Below are 18,310 nucleotides of genomic sequence, written 5' to 3' on the forward strand. Positions count from 1 at the left end.
AACCAGCAACATGTCTTCGCAGCAAAGGCAGCCAACATCCTCCTGGGCTGCATTGGGTAGTGTGCTGCCAGTAGGTGGAGGGAGATGATCCTTCCTCTCTACTCAGCACTGGTGACACATCTGGAGTGCTGCGTCCAAAGTCCAGCAAAGGGCCACGAAGATGATGAAGGGACTGGAGCAACTGTCATATGGGGAGAGGCTGAGAGATCTGGGACTGTTCAGCCTACAGGAGGGAAGGCTCAGCGGGACTTTATAAGTGTGTATAAACATCTGATACAAGGGAGTAAAGAAAGGACAGGGAAAGGACAGCGAAAGGACAGAAGGAAATGGGCACAAATTAAAATACAGGAAAGCACTTAAACATAAGAAAAAAAATTTCCCTGTGAGGGTTGTCAAACACTGTGACAGGTTGCCCAGAGAGGCTGTGGAGTCTCCATCCTTGAAGATATTCAAACCCGAACTGGACACAGCCCTGAGCGATCTGCTCTAGCTGACCCTGCTCTCTCCAGAGGTCCCTGCCAACCTCAGTGATTCTGTGATTCTGTGATGTCCTTGTCTAATCATGAACTTATACTGCAAAAACATATAATAACTCTTACTGGAGAGGAATCAGTGTTGTTCCACTGATTTTTCTCTGAAGCCATTGCTCAAGTAAGCTATGCTCCAAGTCCCTTTTGTGACTCATGCAATAAACAAAAAACCACAGAGCCTGCCCCGAGGCCCCTTCTCAAGAGGTTTTGTGTGAGGTGTACAGAGGGCCTTCATGGCACTCTGTGTACTCAGACATTCCCTCAAGCTTTCCTTTGAATGCCAAGGGATCTCAGGGGGAGGTCATGGTTTCACTTAGTCCCCTGTCAGCTGTACGCATTCCTCCTTACCTCTTTGCCTGTGCTGTGAGAGTGTGCAGATGTGTGGTATGCACTGGCCCAGCAAGAAGCTGGAGTAAGGCTATCCACTTCTACCTGCCCACCCCAATGATGGACAGCCAGAGTGAGGAGGAGTGCCTGGATAAGGAACTAAACATTCAGACCAGCCAGTGGACACATCTTTCTTCCAAACTACTGTGCACGTGGAGTAAGTCAGCTGTGTTTGGACTCACTGCATTCATACAGATCACCTGTCCATGTGGTACACACCACACAGGACATGCTGGACTTTGTGCAAAATGGTGTGTGGAATCAGTCTGCACAAGCGATGTCCTACCCAGCAGGAGCTGGGTTCTCTGTGCACGTGCTGGCCAGCTGCACACTGCATGCACAGGAGACATTTCTGAGTGGTTGCCAAACCTGGCTGCTGGGCGTCTGGAAAACTGTAGGACATGATGAGTACAACTGAGGCACTGAACTTGTTTGGGGAAAAGTTTTAAAGGTTCTCCTGTCCACACACCCAGGCTTGCATCCTTGTATCCTCACCTACTGTTCTGCCCAGAAGGAAAAATGAGTTATTCTAAAACCTTCTGAGACTCTGATCACTACAGTGTATTAAACAGACATTGCCTGTTGGAAGTGTCTGTCAAGTTGGCCAAGTGCTACTGATGAGGAATAACCATTAGGATAACAGTATACTGACATGTGATCTTTTTACTTTTAATATGGCACCTGACAAACCCAGCAAGGTGTAAGAGTATGTAAAGATCTCCAGTAAAATTCTTCTCTTTTACATTAATTCAATTTACAGTAAAAGTTCCTTCTCCCCCTGCTGTGAATTCCTGCCTGTTTTGTCTCACCTATATTTAACTGAAGCCTGAAGGGCTCTCTGTGGGTGGCAGAAGAGGCCATCAGTCTCCCCGAGGAGCAGCACTAATGACAGTCGATTCTGCAAAAGGGAATGGTGGGTGATGCACCCTGCAGTGCTGGGCTGGGAAACTGTTGTCATCTACTTGTCACCCAGATGCTGGGAAAGTGTTTCCTTTTTTTAAACGTACTTTGAAATAATTTATTCAAAATGCTGAATGAAGTATGACGTATATAAAATAAAATAATTAAAAAATCTAACTCTAAGCTTCTTAATATTTTGATGCCAACCACAAAAGACCACTCAATTAAAACTCTGCACTGTTGCTAATAAGTCGCATAGCTTAAACCAATTGATTATACATAATTTTCCTGTTTTAAGACTTAAGCATATTTATGAATTAAAGACCCGTGTGTAAATACCAGACCTGTGCTACTTGTATTCCATAGCGAGAAACTTTATAAATCCCACCCCCCAAACAAACAATGGTGTTCCTAGATTATGCATCTCTATTATTCTTGCTATCCCACCATAATACTATTTTAATGAGAAAGGCTTTATCTGAGGCGTTGTGCGATCAGGCCTCAATCTCACTAAAGAGTTCCTTCAAATGGGTTTTGCAAGTGTCAGCTTTAAATTAGCCAAAGAATTCATGGGGACATAGGGTAACAAAACTTGGTCAGTAAATATGTATGACACACAACAGCTTTCTCATTTCTCTTAAAATAACATCAATTTGCCTTGTATCTGAGTTCATATTTCAATTAGTAAAATTACAGCATTTCAAATTCTTAATGAAATATAACTATTCTGTACTATATTACAGCAAACCATATATGAGGAAAAAGCTTCTGCACTCCCAAAAGGTGGCAAAAAGTATCCCCAAAGCTGGGTGGTACTGTATCTGGAGTTGATTTTCAAAGTTTTCTCTGCTATAGATCTGGTGACAGAAACTGAATTATGAAGACTTTCAAAAAATGTCTCTAGAGAAAAGAAAAAGCCATCTCCCAGCCCTTCTATTTAGGAGATTAAACTAGAAGTTCAGAAATGACTGAACGTATGAGAAGAAAACCATAATTTTAGAGCCTGGCACAACTCAGACTGTGTGTAACAACCCAAGACAAACCAGCTTTTAGAAAACAGGCGGGACACGGTGCACAAGCCTTCTGGTAGCCGCAGTCCTGACCACAGGATGGCACTACTGGGTATATTTTAGTAAATGCAGCAGCATTTGCTATAACATTTTAACTCTCTACTGGCACAATGTCAAGCGAGCTAACACAAATCGAAGGCTATGCATTCCCTCCGCTCTCTCCAAAAAACGGCCTTGCCTACATATTTGGTTGAATAATGACTGTGTGCTTGGAGATTTGGAGGTGTGGATGTCCTATACAGGCGATCACATGTGATAGGCAAACGATAACAAAGCCGTGAGGTGGAAAGGGCAGAATGTCTTCATGTTGAATCTCCTTATTACAGTGATAAAATCTCCTCCAGAAGTATGTTTCTTCAAATGCCAAGTCTGACTAATACTACATCTTTCTCTCTTGAATAACTTCATTTTTTTTTCCTTTGATGCAACCGCTGCCAGCTCTCTCTATCCCCCCTAAAAACCTCCCCACGCCACAAGAAGACTACAGCTTGCTTTGGCACTGTTACCAGCAAAAAGCAAGTGTAAAGCAAATGCAAATGTTAACAAATTGGGTTACTTATATTTTTCATTGATTTTGAAGTAGCATGCGTTACCAGCTCTAAGGATATAGGGTATTATCCCCAATCTCATATTAACTGCTGTTTTCTTTAAAAAAATAGCTCATGATGACAAGAGAATAAGCGATTTAACAGTTCTTTATAACAATTTCTTCCCTCATGGCTATAGAAAACAAGCTGAGATAACATTCTCAACCTTTAAGGTTCAGTCATATCACAAAGGTCAATGAAAAAGAATAAGCACATATTATACATTTAGAACTGCTTGAAGACAAAAACCCTCCTTGGCCCATCTCCTGTTTTTCAGAGTTTGACCCATGGTTATTTTGTCTTCTGTAATTTTTTTTTTTAAATCATTTAGGGTTGGCAAGACTGTAAGCAGCAATACAAGGCACAGAATACTACTGAAACATGAATTGTGTATTTCCTTGAATATAAAAGATGTAATATTTTAAATATATGCATATTCTCAAGCTGATCCTTATTCTATTAATCTAAATAATTTCTTATGTAATGTGGACTGAATTTGGCCCATAATGTTTTCATCTGTTAAAAATAGAGAAATACTTAAGCTGAACTTAATACTTGGGTAAACTGCTTGATACCAGAATTGCATTTTTTAGCCTCAGAACAGAAGAGACACACTGAAGAGTGATGGCATATGCTTCTCTCTTCTGAAGAGTTTGGGTCAATCCAGAGGGTTTCTGGGACAAAATCCCAATATCAACCTCAGCTGTTGAGAGCGAGAGCATTGCTATGAAGCAGGATATTCATGTGACATGCAGGACTTTGGTGAAAAAGCATCTGATGCCTGAAGTCATAAGGACAGTTCAGACTCTAATCTTATTTAACCTTTTGCTGAGGTTGGTAACGGAGGTGCTAATTGAACCATAGGTTCAAGCTTTCATAGGTATTTAAAGACCTATTACACCGAAAACAACAGCGTTTATTTGCCAAAAAATCTTTTGGGATCTGAGCTATGATCAGCTTTGAGATAGAGAGAGATGGATCCTGGTATCTGGAAGACCCCTTTTTTTTTTGTATCAAATTCATTTGAGTAGACAATATCTCATTCAGACAAACTGTAGAGTATATTTGACTAAACTCTGGCTTTGTGTTCACACAATCTTTCCACATTTGCTGTCCTGCCATTACTCATATTCAAACCAATGATGTCCTCTGCAAGAGCCGCACCGTGCTCCAGTTCCCCATCTGATTTGCTCAGTAACCAGAACACCAGTACCAGGAGGCAACTGCAGTGGCTCCCATTGCAGCAATTTGCAATGTCACACACTAAAACTTCACATCTTTTAAGGAAACAGGTCTGAGGAATAGGCCAAGAAAAGGAGAAAAGCTCCAGCTGACACAGACATAGCTCGACAATCAGCAACAATGAGAAAGGAAACAAGACTGCAGAATGTGAAATGACAGATAAATAGGATTTAGGTGCAGTCCCACACATCTATCCTTCCTCCTCTGTGTGACAGAAGCTCTTTAATGATGTTGTCAGGGCCCCTAGATGGAGTAAGAGTCTCAATGTATATGGCCACTTATCTGTCATCCTTTATTTTACACATGCAATCCTTAAAGATATCCTGCAAATCCAAGACAAAATAAGAGTTTCAAGGCAAAATATAAATGAATGAAACGTGGAAAATTAAACTTGGGGAAGATCAGCACCTTTACAAGAGGTGCAGTATGATACTAGTGTCGGCTTCATTTATCAGAAATTGAGTTCAACCTCCTCAAACAATATACACCGAGAGCCTGATTCATTCCTTCCTTCGTGCCATAGTAATGTCAGAGTTACTTTCAATTTACTTTCTGTCAGGAAAGGAGACATCATCTATCCATCCACATGGACCAAAGAAAAGGCTGAGCATACACAGAACTTCTGGAATTAGCCCGCACTTTGCACAGTAAAGGGCCAAAGACTGCTCACAAATACCCTGCTAGAAATCCATTGCGACCAACAACAATATCACAGATACAATTCAGTCTGAATTCAGCCTAGAAATGCCTTAATTCAGCACAAGGAAAACTGCCTCTGTAAAGCCATTGTATATCACAAACATTAACGCCAAGAAGCTGAGTGTTCATTGTGTAGAGTCCCAGAACTGTATCAAGAACAATGCACGCTGAGGACGTTATATTATGGGATCTCTTCACACTTACAAAAGCAGGAAATTATTTTTATGGCCAACATCTTCTGTTCTCACAATTTGTCCTAGCATACCAGACACACGCTGCATGAAATCTTCCACCAAGACTTACAGAAAATAATCCTAGGTGCAGCTGGGGGGTAAAAAAATGAGATAACAGTTAAGCTAAAGCTTCCCTTCGAATATTCTGGGTGTTATGAAGTTGATCTACATTGTTAGAGGTACACAGACTGACTTTTGATGTAACTATGAAAACAAATGAACCTGGAAAAAAACACTCTTTGGGAGCTACAGAAGGAGAGAATTATACTAAAAATTATGTCAGGCCCCACACTCTGACTGTCCTTCTGTGGACTCTTTGCTGTCTTCACCCTGAAGAAGCCCCTAATTGCTGAGAACATGGACAGCCAGCATCCTTGCTGGCTCCACAGCAGTTTTATTTGTAAAAGTTACTGGAGATGGATACTGAAAGGGAACAAGGAAAGGCTGGAGACAGTTCAGACCATCTATGGGAGGCTGCAGCAGAGATCACTGTTTAGGCAGGAAGATGGTGCAGTCTGTGAGGTCAAGGTGGAGGAAAGCTGTGTAGTGCCTACTCATTCTCCAGAGCTGAGTGACAGCATCAAAACCAGGAAAAGGCAAAAGATCCTCAGCAAAATCCCGACTCAGCAGACGCAATGGAGAAGGACACTGAATGCAATGCTACAGCACACAAAGAGGGCAAAATGCTGCAGCTTATCTTCTTAGGAAAACAATTTTCTGCGAGGATATCAAAACAGTCCTTTAGTCTCTACAGACAGCACATATGGACGGAACTCATGTACGACTCCTCAAGACATACTGCTTTGAGTCCAGAATGGAGGCAGGGCTGGTTCAAGATGATGGACTGAAGCTCCCTAGGAACAAAGGACCATGATCACCAGACTCACTGATATCTGCTCCAAGGAAGACTTTTTATCTTTTTTCCCCTTTTTCACATAAATACGTTGTCATACAGCAAAAACCTAAGAGAATGACCAATGTGCGACAGGCATTAAGTCACACTGCTTAATGCACTCTGGCACATTATGGAGGTGCCCGCGTGACATCAGGACAGGCCCAGCAAAATACCCAAACAGGACAGACCAGAACAGCCCAGGGAAAGGGAACAAAGGCTCAAGTGTAAGAGAGAGTTTGCCTGAAGAAAGGTGCTTGGAGCCAAGAGGATAACAGGAAAGGAGAGAGCAGCCAAGAGAATGAGGGTTGCAGAGAAGTCAGAGATAAAGCAAATGCCACAGCTAGTAACATGAAGCTGAAGAAGAGACAGGGAAATGATGAAGGAGACTTAAAAACACAGTTACAGTTTGAGGGGAAAAACAACAGGGTGAAAGAAGAAAAAGCTCTTCTGTGAAGAAGCAGCATCCCTCAGAAGATATGCTGATCCTGTTATCACCAAGGTATCAGTTTGTTTGCATGAGACTGTATGTCTACATATATTTTGCAATTTTTAGACTGTCTAGAAGACTACTAAGCTAATAATAATTAATTTTATTTTGTTTGAAGTGTTCATTAGAAGGACTGATGTGAAATAAGATGCACAAACTTTCTGGTTTTGGGTAACTAATCCAAAGCCTGCCAGACAAAGGTGACTGTCGCCTGTTACCAGTAGCAGATGTTCAGAGACACCAGTGGGGAACTGAATAGACTGTCCAACCTTAAACCTGCATCAGGAAAACTATCAGAAATAGCACACTGAATGGCAGTTTTAGCAGAGTTCAGGAAGTCAGTACGAAGAGATTTTCAGCTATGATCCAATTACAAAAGCTGTCTGCATCGAGGCAGGGCTGAGCCACCGGTGTAGCAGAGGGCAGCGTGTAGGTATACTTGGGACGTGGCCTAGTCTGTGTGCCTGTCAACTTCTGACTCAAAGGAAGCCAATTCAGTCATTTTTCCTCTGTAAAGGGCAAAATAATATTAGCTGACAAACTTCTGCAACTCAGTTTTTAACAGGAGCCACTTGGAATCATGGGTATGTATGTTTGAAAAATCAATCTCTAAGCAAATGAAAATGTGAGAGTTTAAGATATATATCCTTGTCTGGTTCACTCTTTTTGACATTAAAATGAATTCCAAATGTCCACTGATATTTCTTGTATCAATCTTGTACGAGACAGACTTGCAGTGGTAGCCTTTAAGAGCAAATACTCAGGGACATCTGAGATACCGCAACCCCTTTAGGTAATAACAGTCCACTTCGTGCTAACATTGAAGAAAAGGCTGAATAGTAGTCCCTCAATGAACATGCCAAATATACAGGTTATATGTCAGCTCTCTAAGAGCTATTATGATCTGTCAAGTATATTAATAAACTTTTACAGTTAAAAGCAAAAGAAAAGAAAATCTGAACCCATTTTCAGGATATTGTGCTGTGAGTGAACACTTACAGACTAAAATCCTTATGAAGGATTTGCCTGCAGGGAATATGCTAAATCGAGCCCTTTTGAACTTTTGATTAAATAATTGATGCATAATGCAGAATGTGTAATATATGCGTCCTTTCCCCATAGTTGCCTGGAAACCCATATGGAACAGTACTAGCAGTTCCAGGAGCATTTAGTCTCTAAGTCACTGGTAAAGACAAAGGAACAAAAAAGTTTTAAAAATCATTAACTCATCTTTCTTTCCATTATTCAGGTACTGCAGGATACCCGAATTAGTAACTTACACAATGGTATCATGACTCTTGCAATACAGAGTGCTTTTTCTTTTTCTTTTTTAAAAGCTATATCTCTTGGAGCCATGTGAATGGCTGTAAGTCTCAGCTTCTGTTAAAATAGAAAACAAAGACCACAACTAATATTTTCAGCCTTTTAATAATAATAATAATAATAATAATAATAATAATAATAATATCATAGAATATCCAAGATGGTCAACAGAGAAGAATAAAACTAAGAATAAAACTAATGAAAAATGTGGGCTTTTTTCCCCCAAATTATAGGATTTTTAAGCAAATCTCATTAGAAGACCAGTCACTAAGGGTTTAGAAGAATATGAGAATGCCATGATCACAAATTCAAGAGGCAGATTGTTTTCCCAGGAAATAATGTTTCAAATTGCAGCCAAGCAGACCTTTTGCACTTCTCTAGTAGGCAACACTGCTTGTCATTCAGTCTGATTGCTCTGTGACCCAGCCTGAATCTATCTTGTGCTTTATTGCTTCCAAGATGGAATGAAAAACATGATAAAAATCAACAATGGGAACAGAGCACTAACCATGGAAACCTACAGTGATGAAGGATTACGTTATTTAACCTAAGCAATTCTGTAACCATGATAATTTGGTAGCTCTGTTTCTGATGGTCATCCTGAGAAAAAAAGGATGAGGGGCAAGCACAAAATTGCACAGGCTATACAGTCCTTGAGAAGTAAAAGGCAGGATATTGAGAATGAATGCCTCCTGCCATGGCAGGGATCTTCATGGGATGCTTGCATAACAAGGATACCACCATCGAGCACTTCTTGTGCACTCCATTTCACTTTAGAGAAAATAAATAATCACTGAGTCAAAGAAAGAATGGCTTTACACTATGGTGGCATGAGGTCTCATTTAAGCAAAGAGAAGGAGTTGTCAGTTCCTAAATCAATTAACATATAAAGATGAAGATTTGATGGTTAAGCATCAACAGGACAGACTGGAACACTTCTGAATATCCTCTAGCTTTGTGTTTAGGGAACTTTTTTGGATATGTAAGATCAGCGCATATTTTGTCTTGTGGAAGAGGAAGTTGAACCTGGATCTCTTGTTGACTTCCTCAGCCACTGGATAACACAAAGGTCACAGCATCATTTCCAGTGTGGAATCAAGACTTTCATATCCTTTCCTTTTACTACAAGTACCAGATACCGTGACTTTTAATTTTGTGGCGAATGGCATGTTGAATGGGATGGAATAAAATAGTATTTTGAGTGTCAGCCCAGTATAGGAAAAAAAAACCCAAATCCAAACCCTCGTAACTTTATTTAGGATTAATCAAGTAATTTTTAAAAAGTGCTTGCCATCCTGAGGGTAGCCACTAGCTCACACAGGCTGATCTCATCATTTGATACCCGAATTGTCAGTTCCTAAGACAAAACCAGTTTCAGCAGCTTGCTGTAGCGTTATAGGAGGTATAAGAGTACAGATGGAAAAAAGCTTTAAGAAAAGCATCTAAAAATAGTGTGTTTACAATAACTGTCATTCATTCTCAGTGGGAAATTATTATATTTCAGGAGGGTGAGAAATTATGCTAACTTAAAACAAATGCAAAAAGGCAGATCAGATCAGAGAGGCACCCAAGAGCATGTATGGAAATTAAGCTGACATGCCTACATGCCTCGGCTGTGACTACTTAAGCCCAGAGGAGGTAGGAGGAAGAGCAGGGTGGAGGGTGGAGGAGACTGCCCTGGACATTCACAACATCTCCATCACAGCCATGGCAGCTGCACTCCCTATGTGGAAACAGCTGTACCACAACTTGAATATGACAAAACAATGCCGTAAAAAAAAAGAAAAAAAGAAAAAAAATCACTCACGCAGAAGGATATTGAAGGGAGAAACAAAGACACTGAAACCCTAAGGTGCTGGGATGAAACTGCCAGAGAAACAAGCACCCTTTTTGTGTGCATTAGTTAAGCCACATGTTACTATCACCAGCACGGCTTTAGATTCAAGCTTTCAACTGCCAATGATTTATTCTGATCTAGGGAAATCAGCAAAATCTGCTTTTTGCAGCCAGAGTCACAGAATAATCTCATAACACATTGAGAAAAGTTCATCAAGGACAGCAGTAGTTTTCCAGCTGTACAGTTCTGTATTAGTGAGTGACGTTTAATTGTATAATGGTTTTGATTACGGTATGTTGTTATGTTCTACTCCTGCTGCCACCATAGCCCAGAGGGAATTTGCATGTGAACACAGTATTTCATCTCAGCTTGTTTTTCTGTATAAACAATTGGGTTTTCATAAATTCACCAAACTCCAAATATTAAAATAAACCAACTGCACAATGATCACTGGGGATAACTGTAAATTGTGCTTTTTGGTGGTTCCTGAATACTGGTGAATGTTGAGAGATACGTGCAACTGCTGTCATTGGTCCTGCATGCCTTGTTTTAGGAAAGCCTATTACACTTCTGTGTCTGAATACTATGGATAAACAGCTGTAAATCAACCTTGTCAAGATGGCATTTTCCTGGTGGTAAGGGGAGCTGAGCGGGAGTCTGTATGGTGAGAATGTGTATCGGATGCTCCAAAACCCTCTCCAATACACTGGAGGTGAAGTGAAGGACAATACCCTAACGTTTGACTTGTCAGAGCAACACTGGTTCGTAGGGTTTTCAAGTTCTGCGACTGTTGCAGACCTTACAGTGCTCACCTGTAGTTTTTCCATCTCCCTCCTTGATTTTTGCAGTGTGCACTATTTAGGGCCAGCTTTAAAACCCATTTAGAAAATTTAGATGATGAAGAAGTCAGCTATTCGTATTTTGTACATTTTGTACAGTACTGACCGGAATAAACATGTAGCATGTTTGATCAGGTTTCTGCACCTGCTTCCTATCTGCTTTTATTATCCCAAATAATGAAATTTAACCTCAAATGATTAGGGTGCTGCTATTTCCGAGACTATATCCAACACCATGATCCAGTAGAGCAGCCACAGTCAGCTCACACACTCCTGCTCTACATTCTGAGATCTGAAGATGGCGTAAGCACCAGCAGTGTTTTCTCCGGGGTCCGTCTGTCCAAAACTCTTGGCATGCATTTGGAATTATTCATCCCCAAATCTCAAGATCTTCTCAAGGCTTCTTTAGTATTTTTTTTATTTTTCCTTTTTTTACAGAAAAGGTATCTACATCTTGTGTTAGTATTTATGACTAAGAGAAGACTATTACTATTGCAACATCTTGCTGTTGCAACAAGTCTCCTATTGCTACAGGAGTTCTGCAAAGTAATAAGCAAATAGCCTGCAGTCATCTCTTTCTATACCCACCACATCCTCAAAGGTACCTATATTACCTACAGAGTTTCTCTTTTCTTTACTTCCAATTTTAGAAATTGTCAGCAGAAATAGAGAAGCATAAAATGAGTTTATGCTCATGGTGTGCTAACAAAGCTTCCCAGCTTTTAGGATTCCTGCATGTAGAATTTTGTGGGTCTCTTGCTTTTGGGATTTTTGTCACATATTGTATCCCACGTTTGGCCACTTAGCAGATTCAGGTGTGCCAACAATAATTTATAAATGTTGCTATTTATTTGTAGCATTAACATAGGCAAAGGGGAATGCTTAAATTTGAAGGAATTTTTCTTTGAAAGATAACATTACAGCTTTTTCAAATTTATCTACTCATTTTCTGAGTTCTTAAGAAGAATTTCTTGCTTCTCTGAAGGCTGGACTGGATTCAATTCTATCCTGTTGGACAAATAATTGCAATGACTGATATTGATTTTTCTCACTTTGTTGATTTTATTTAAAATGCCTGTTGGTTTAAATGCTCAGAGAGATTTTTATAAAAGAAGTACTTTCCACATGCATATTAGTTTTCCTACAGTTTTATAGAATTATCAGAAAGACATATATTTGCAATTTTGAAGACTGTTTGCTAAATATCTTTAAAGTAGTATTCCTCTTGTGAAAATGAAATAATTCCATGGAGCAATTAATTTGATCGACAGCGTTAGTACTCAAAGTGCAACATATGTAGTGGTATTCTGGTACATGGTGGTAAACTGTGACCTCCTCTATAATCTTTGGCCAGATAGTTTAACCAGTTTAAGGAGAAATGCTGCAAGAGAGAATGGCTCGTAGAATATGAAGGCACCTTTGCCCATTGCACACTGCCTACTTCACCAGTAAAACCCAGCTGGCTGCTGAAGGTTTCAGCAAAACACCCTTTTGTATTGAGAGACGAATTCACAAAGGGAGGCCAGGAGGCGAACCTGTGTCTGCGTCTGCATTAAAGACAGCAGAAACAAGCAGTGCATTGTTTGTGACAAACGTAGCTGCCTTTTAAATGACATCCTGTGACTGTCTATGCTAATGGACACCTTCAGGTAAAAAAGATGGTGTTAATAAAACCTCTGCTCTGCTTTCCTTGGAACAGCCACTTCTGGCACTCAAAGCAGCTCTCTGCTTCCATCCTCATACACCTTCAGCCTATAGCAAAGAGCAGCTCCCTGCAATTTATTAAATTAGCTCTTTAAAAGAACCCCTTAAATATTCCAAGCAATTTTTTCCTAGTAAGTCTGTGCCGGTGTGCCAGGGCAGGGCAGGAGAGCACAGCTGAAAGAAGACAAGGATGGCTTGAGTGACAGGAGGTGCTACGCACTGGGAGTGGAGCAGAACTGCCTTTGAGCTTTTTCTTTTTATATTCTCCCCTAAATGAAACAGCTCAGATGCAGCAGAAGGTTTTTCTTCCCATGTCCTTTTTTTTTCTCCTAAACTTACTATTGGGTGGTGCATAATGGCAATTTCTGTAGGGGAAAAAAAAAAATAAAAAGAGTAGCTGACATGAGCCAGAGGTCTGATATTAACCATTTCAGGGCAGTGCTCGGTTCAGTGGCTCTATGTTGAGAAGCTCTGCCTTGGACAGCCATTGCTTGAAATCATATCAGGTGAATGAATGACTTCTTTTCCCACTAATAAGAGAAAGCCATCTGGCAGAGCAGCAGTCTAACAGAAACAATCAGAAGAAAACTGTACTTGACAGTGAAAAGACACACGCAATTCAGCCCATTCCAGAGCAACAAGCATTATTCCTTAAGTTGCACAGAACCTAATTCTTAGGACAACATTTTTAAGTCACCCCACCTTTTTTTTTTTTTTTTTTCAGAAAGAGGTTGATACAATATAAGTCTTGATATAAGACCAGCAAATCACTTCTGCAGGCACTGACCGTGAGCGACTTGGCACAAGCTGGCAAATCGAAGGCCATTACTTCTCTATGAAGAGAAGTAATAGTTCCACAAAAGCAGATCGCAGTTGATAAATAACAAGAACAAAGTTAAGATTAACAACCAATATTTTTAGCCAGCCAGCCACTCCCAACAATGAGGCTATTGCACCTTTAGGTTTTTGCATTGGCTTTGTATACAGTTATCAAAGCAATTAGTGTTACGACTTTGCTATCACTGTCAACTTAACTGGACACTTTTGTCACCTGAGACTATTGTATTCTATTACCATGAAAACAAAGTGAAAATTTCATCCTCTTAAACAAAAAAAAAAAAAAAATATTAAAATAAACAACTGAATGCAACATAATAGTGTCTTTCAATGCATTTCCATCTGAATGGGAGAAGCCAGCTGCTGGGCAGGTACTAAACCCCTCCTGGGTTTTATGTCTGGCAGCCTGCTCATAATGTGATACTAATCCTCCAATTCATACTTCAGCTAAACACATATTAAAACCATGAGAAATGTGCTGCAGAATTGATTGAATGACCAGCTCCGTAGCTAATAACCCAATAAATACTCTCCAAAGTCTTTCCCACCACAACTTTGCCTCTCCAGTATGTTTGGACAGCATAACAACATGTTATGTTATGTTTAGCATAAGCTAAACATTTCTGTAATGCAGATAGAGGTAGCCTGAAAATCAGGAACTCTTTCCTGGGCGGTTAATCTCTATCTGCAGTGGGCATTTCTTATAGTGCTTACTACTGTGCATAGCACAAGCGTAGCCAGGCTGTCATTCTAGTTTAGATATGAAGACTAAAAAAACTTTCCTCTGCATTAGTCCTTTCCCCCAGTACTACTGCTGACAAGAGTTCCCCTGGTTAGGATTTTTTTTTTTTTTACTTGGTGTGGAAAGGTCCGGTAAAACGCATAATCCAAAACCCGCCATTCTAAGTATTTGCATACTATTTTGGATGGAGAAGAAAGGATACAATCCATTACAGATTTTATATGTATTTCCCCTTTAAAGTTCGCAGCACATTACTGTGCTAATAGAAACTGCAGCTGTAAAGGAAGAAAGACTGAATCTCAGAAGAAACATTAAAAATGTTGCTAATCAAGTGGGAAACTTCTCAGGAATGAAGCCTAGATGGAGGAAGACAGACATGCAGAGATTACAAGCAGGTCCATCCTCTTAGAAGAGATGCCTCTAGGCTGGCCTTCTGGAACAAAGAGGGCTGACTGACATTGCACTTATTTTGCTGCACCCCAAATAGACAAGGACTAGAATCACCATTTCTTCTCATGGAGTTGCTATAAAAGCATTTAATTTGTAGGACCCTGCTGAAACCCCCAAATGTTATTTTACAAGAAAATTGGAGAATGTAGTTAATGTACTTATTAAAGCTGCGGCCTGCATCACGAACCACCCTTCTATGGCTGAATCACTAGCATGTTTGAGGCAAGTTCCTTAGATAAACAGGTTGCTATTTAAAATCTGCCCAGGCACTCTGATTAGCGTCCTTCGCAATGCCGGATCAAACAGTCCCGGTTTGTGACTGATGTGAAGGACAGACTGGGGAGTGCAGTGGAAAGCTAATAACAATGGTATATGAAAGAAGCGCTGACATACTTACAGTTGCATTTCTTCTGAACAAATCTAAGCTTGCATGCTGTTCGGTAGGTGGACAAACGAATGCGATCCAGATCTTGAGCCCCTAGTGGAAGAGAATAACAGCGACATTTGTATGGAATATGACTTGTGTGTATCCTTACTAGCAGGGAAGCCAGAGAACAAAGACGACACATGAGCTGACTCTTTAATAATTTTCAAGGCTCTCTCCTTTGCAGGGAGAGTAGAGAGGGGTGAGGAGAAAGAAGCGGAATGGCAGGAGCTACAGTGTTAAAAGACTTCTATAAAGGAAGGCAAGGAATAGTCAGCCCACTGTGTCTGTCACTTCGAAGAACAATCTGGTCAAGCTGCAGGCTAAAAGACACGCTGGCCAGGCTCCAACAGCAGGGAAAACCTCCATCAATTTTTAATATTTAACAACAAAGCTCATAACAAATATCTTTGACTGACATGCCAGATCAGAACAAGGTATTGCCAGCAAACCAAATTAGAAACAATATCATGCTGTAATGGAAAGACTGATAGCAATCTGCAGAGGGAGGGCAAAAATAATGCAAAGGCCGTGAGGCCTTTCTCTGTTTTGCAGAGGTATGTTCTCTGCAACGGAGACCTCAAAGGGTCAGCTCTCTGCTTCACACATAGCTTGGCCCTGGCTGCTCCGACTTAAAGATCTGGCAACATTTCCAAAGCAGCTGTCCAGGAGATGGCTATAAACTGACCGGTAGCTACTTCACATACAAGTGCAGCAGAGAGGGTCCAGGATGGGGGCAGAACCTGGCACAGTGTCTTTAGGCCTCCTGCTGCTGTGTACCACTCATAACGCTTCCCAAAAACCTCAAAAAGTAGATGAGGAGATTGTGATTTAAATCTTTCTCCTTCTTGGCTGGTGTGTCTTACATAAAGAAGTGTTGCCTCATAGCTACAATATGGCCTATGAAATACAAGAATGCTTATTAATTTTACCACACATTTCATGGAAACCCATTCAATTAAATTTTTGCATATTTGCTTTTTCACTGTGGTTGGCCCTGTTAACAGGAGTAAAACCTGTTCTATTCAGTTAAGCAAGGTACCAAGTTATAAAAAACAGTTTCTTAATGAACTGTCCGCATGAAACACATCCAGACAAGGTACAATTAAGCTGTAAGAGAAGTGGAGTGGAATATAGCCCTATTCTGCTTTTACACTGCTTCCCAAATGCTTTAAGATTCATCCTGACATTATTAGACTGGCTGCTCAGCTGCACCGTTGTACATATGGCCATGTTGGCATTGTTCACCCACACTTTCTTAAACAATCTGCCATCCTTTGGACCCAAGTTTTTCAAATGCGCTCTGACCTGTGAGATAAAAATGAGAATGATACTCTCCCCTCTCCCCAGAATCTGCTCTTTTCCTGACCGGATTCTCCCACACCATCTTCCCAGGGCTCCCAGCTACTCCCTTTTGCCAGCTGGCTGTCTTAACACCATCTGTTCCTGGGAGAAGCTACCCTTAACTACTTAACATCAGGTCTGGGAAGTTGGTTTGGGTTTTTTTTCGTCATATGTTTTATTGTTAAATTACAGAGGTTTTTCTCTTCTCCATTAGTATCTCATTGACAGCTTTTGGAAAACTTCTTTACTGGTAAAGGGGAGGATAATGCTTGTAACACTAAGTCTTTCATTTTTTAATAGGACCAATGAGTAAAATGAATTTAACTTCTTCCCACTTAACTTTAGTGAAAGCTACTAATAAAAGCTTCCAGTGGTCCTTCATAAAACTTCAGCCTTTTAACAAGATGTAAAGATTCAAAGCAAAGTGAGAGTCTGGCTCATTGAGCTTCCTAGGTTGCAGTATTAATCCTAAATAAACAAATTTGTAGGCAATAATGTTGCTTTTTTTCTTTACTATTTACACACACAGTGGATGGTATTGTTTTGCTATTATTTGGGAGTAGGTGTTTTTGCTGATAAATCCCTGGAACAGACAATTTAATTTTATCATGATTCACATTTCGCCGTAGTCAGAGATCTATTTGTCAAATAACTTCTGTAGAAAAGTGACTTCACTTACACGGAGAGTCCTGAAAAACAAGTGGAAAGTTGTATGGGACCGAGCACGGCAAATGAGACTGTGAATTTGTAACTTGCCTACAGGATTGCCAGTGGCCTCTCCTTCCTTTTGCCTGCTGGCAGTGTTTCACTCTGTTTCCTTTGAATATGCTCATCTCATGTAACACTGTTCGCAGTTTGCAAAAATAATAAAGGGATACATTGCAAGCTTTGGCTGCTGTTTTCTTGCTGGATAATATGTGCTGGCAGCACAAGAGTGATGTACATTCTGAAGTCTCTTCATCAGTCCGGATATATCTGAGCATGTCAGGTAAGACCAAGGGTAGCCGAGTGATTTGACATCCCATGGTGCATTTTGAGATATAACACACAATTTAAGCTTTAACCACAGGATTGTACAGAAGATCATAGAATCATAGAATCATTAAGGTTGGAAGAGACCTCCAAGATCATCGAGTCCAACCATCAACCCAACACCACCATGCCTATTAAACCGTGTCCCTAAGCGCCTCATCTACCCGTCTTTTAAATACTTCCAGGGATGGGGACTCAACCACTTCCCTGGGCAGCCTGGTCCAATGTTTCACCACTCTTTCAGTAAAGAAATTTTTCCTCACATCCAATCTAAACCTCCCCTGGCGCAACTTGAGGCCATTTCCTCTCGTCCTTTCGCCAGTTACTTGGGAGAAGAGACCAACACCCACCTCGCTACAACCTCCTTTCAGGTAGTTGTAGAGAGCAATGAGGTCCCCCCTCAGCCTCCTTTTCCCCAGGCTAAACAACCCCACCTCCCCCAGCCGCTCCTCATAAGGCTTGTTCTCCAGACCCCTCACCAGCCTCGTTGCCCTTCTCTGGACACGTTCCAACATCTCAACATCCTTCTTGTAGTGAGGGGCCCAAAACTGAACACAGTATTCGAGGTGCGGCCGCACCAGTGCTGAGTACAGGGGCACTATCACTTCCCTGCTCCTGCTGGCCACACTATTTCTGATACAGGCCAGGATGCCGTTGGCCTTCTTAGCCGCCTGGGCACACTGCCGGCTCATGTTCAGCCGGCTGTCGACCAACACCCCCAGGTCCTTTTCCGCCAGGCAGCTTTCCA

At 40.9% G+C, this 18,310-nt stretch overlaps 1 protein-coding gene across 17 annotated transcripts in view; it reads right to left on the bottom strand.

The window, feature by feature from the left end:
* The window catches only part of DTNA (dystrobrevin, alpha), a 223,721-nt gene that overhangs the window by 80,394 nt on the left and 125,017 nt on the right, over positions 1-18,310 (bottom strand). For all 17 annotated transcript variants that reach the window (XM_009331409.1, XM_009331423.1, XM_009331418.1 and 14 more), the window contains one exon: positions 15,160-15,240. In XM_009331409.1, coding sequence (XP_009329684.1) covers positions 15,160-15,240 — 81 coding nt within the window. The remainder of the gene's footprint in view (positions 1-15,159; positions 15,241-18,310) is intronic.

This window comes from Pygoscelis adeliae, unplaced genomic scaffold, assembly GCF_000699105.1.
Source record: "Pygoscelis adeliae isolate BGI_AS28 unplaced genomic scaffold, ASM69910v1 Scaffold108, whole genome shotgun sequence".
NCBI lineage: Eukaryota > Metazoa > Chordata > Aves > Sphenisciformes > Spheniscidae > Pygoscelis > Pygoscelis adeliae.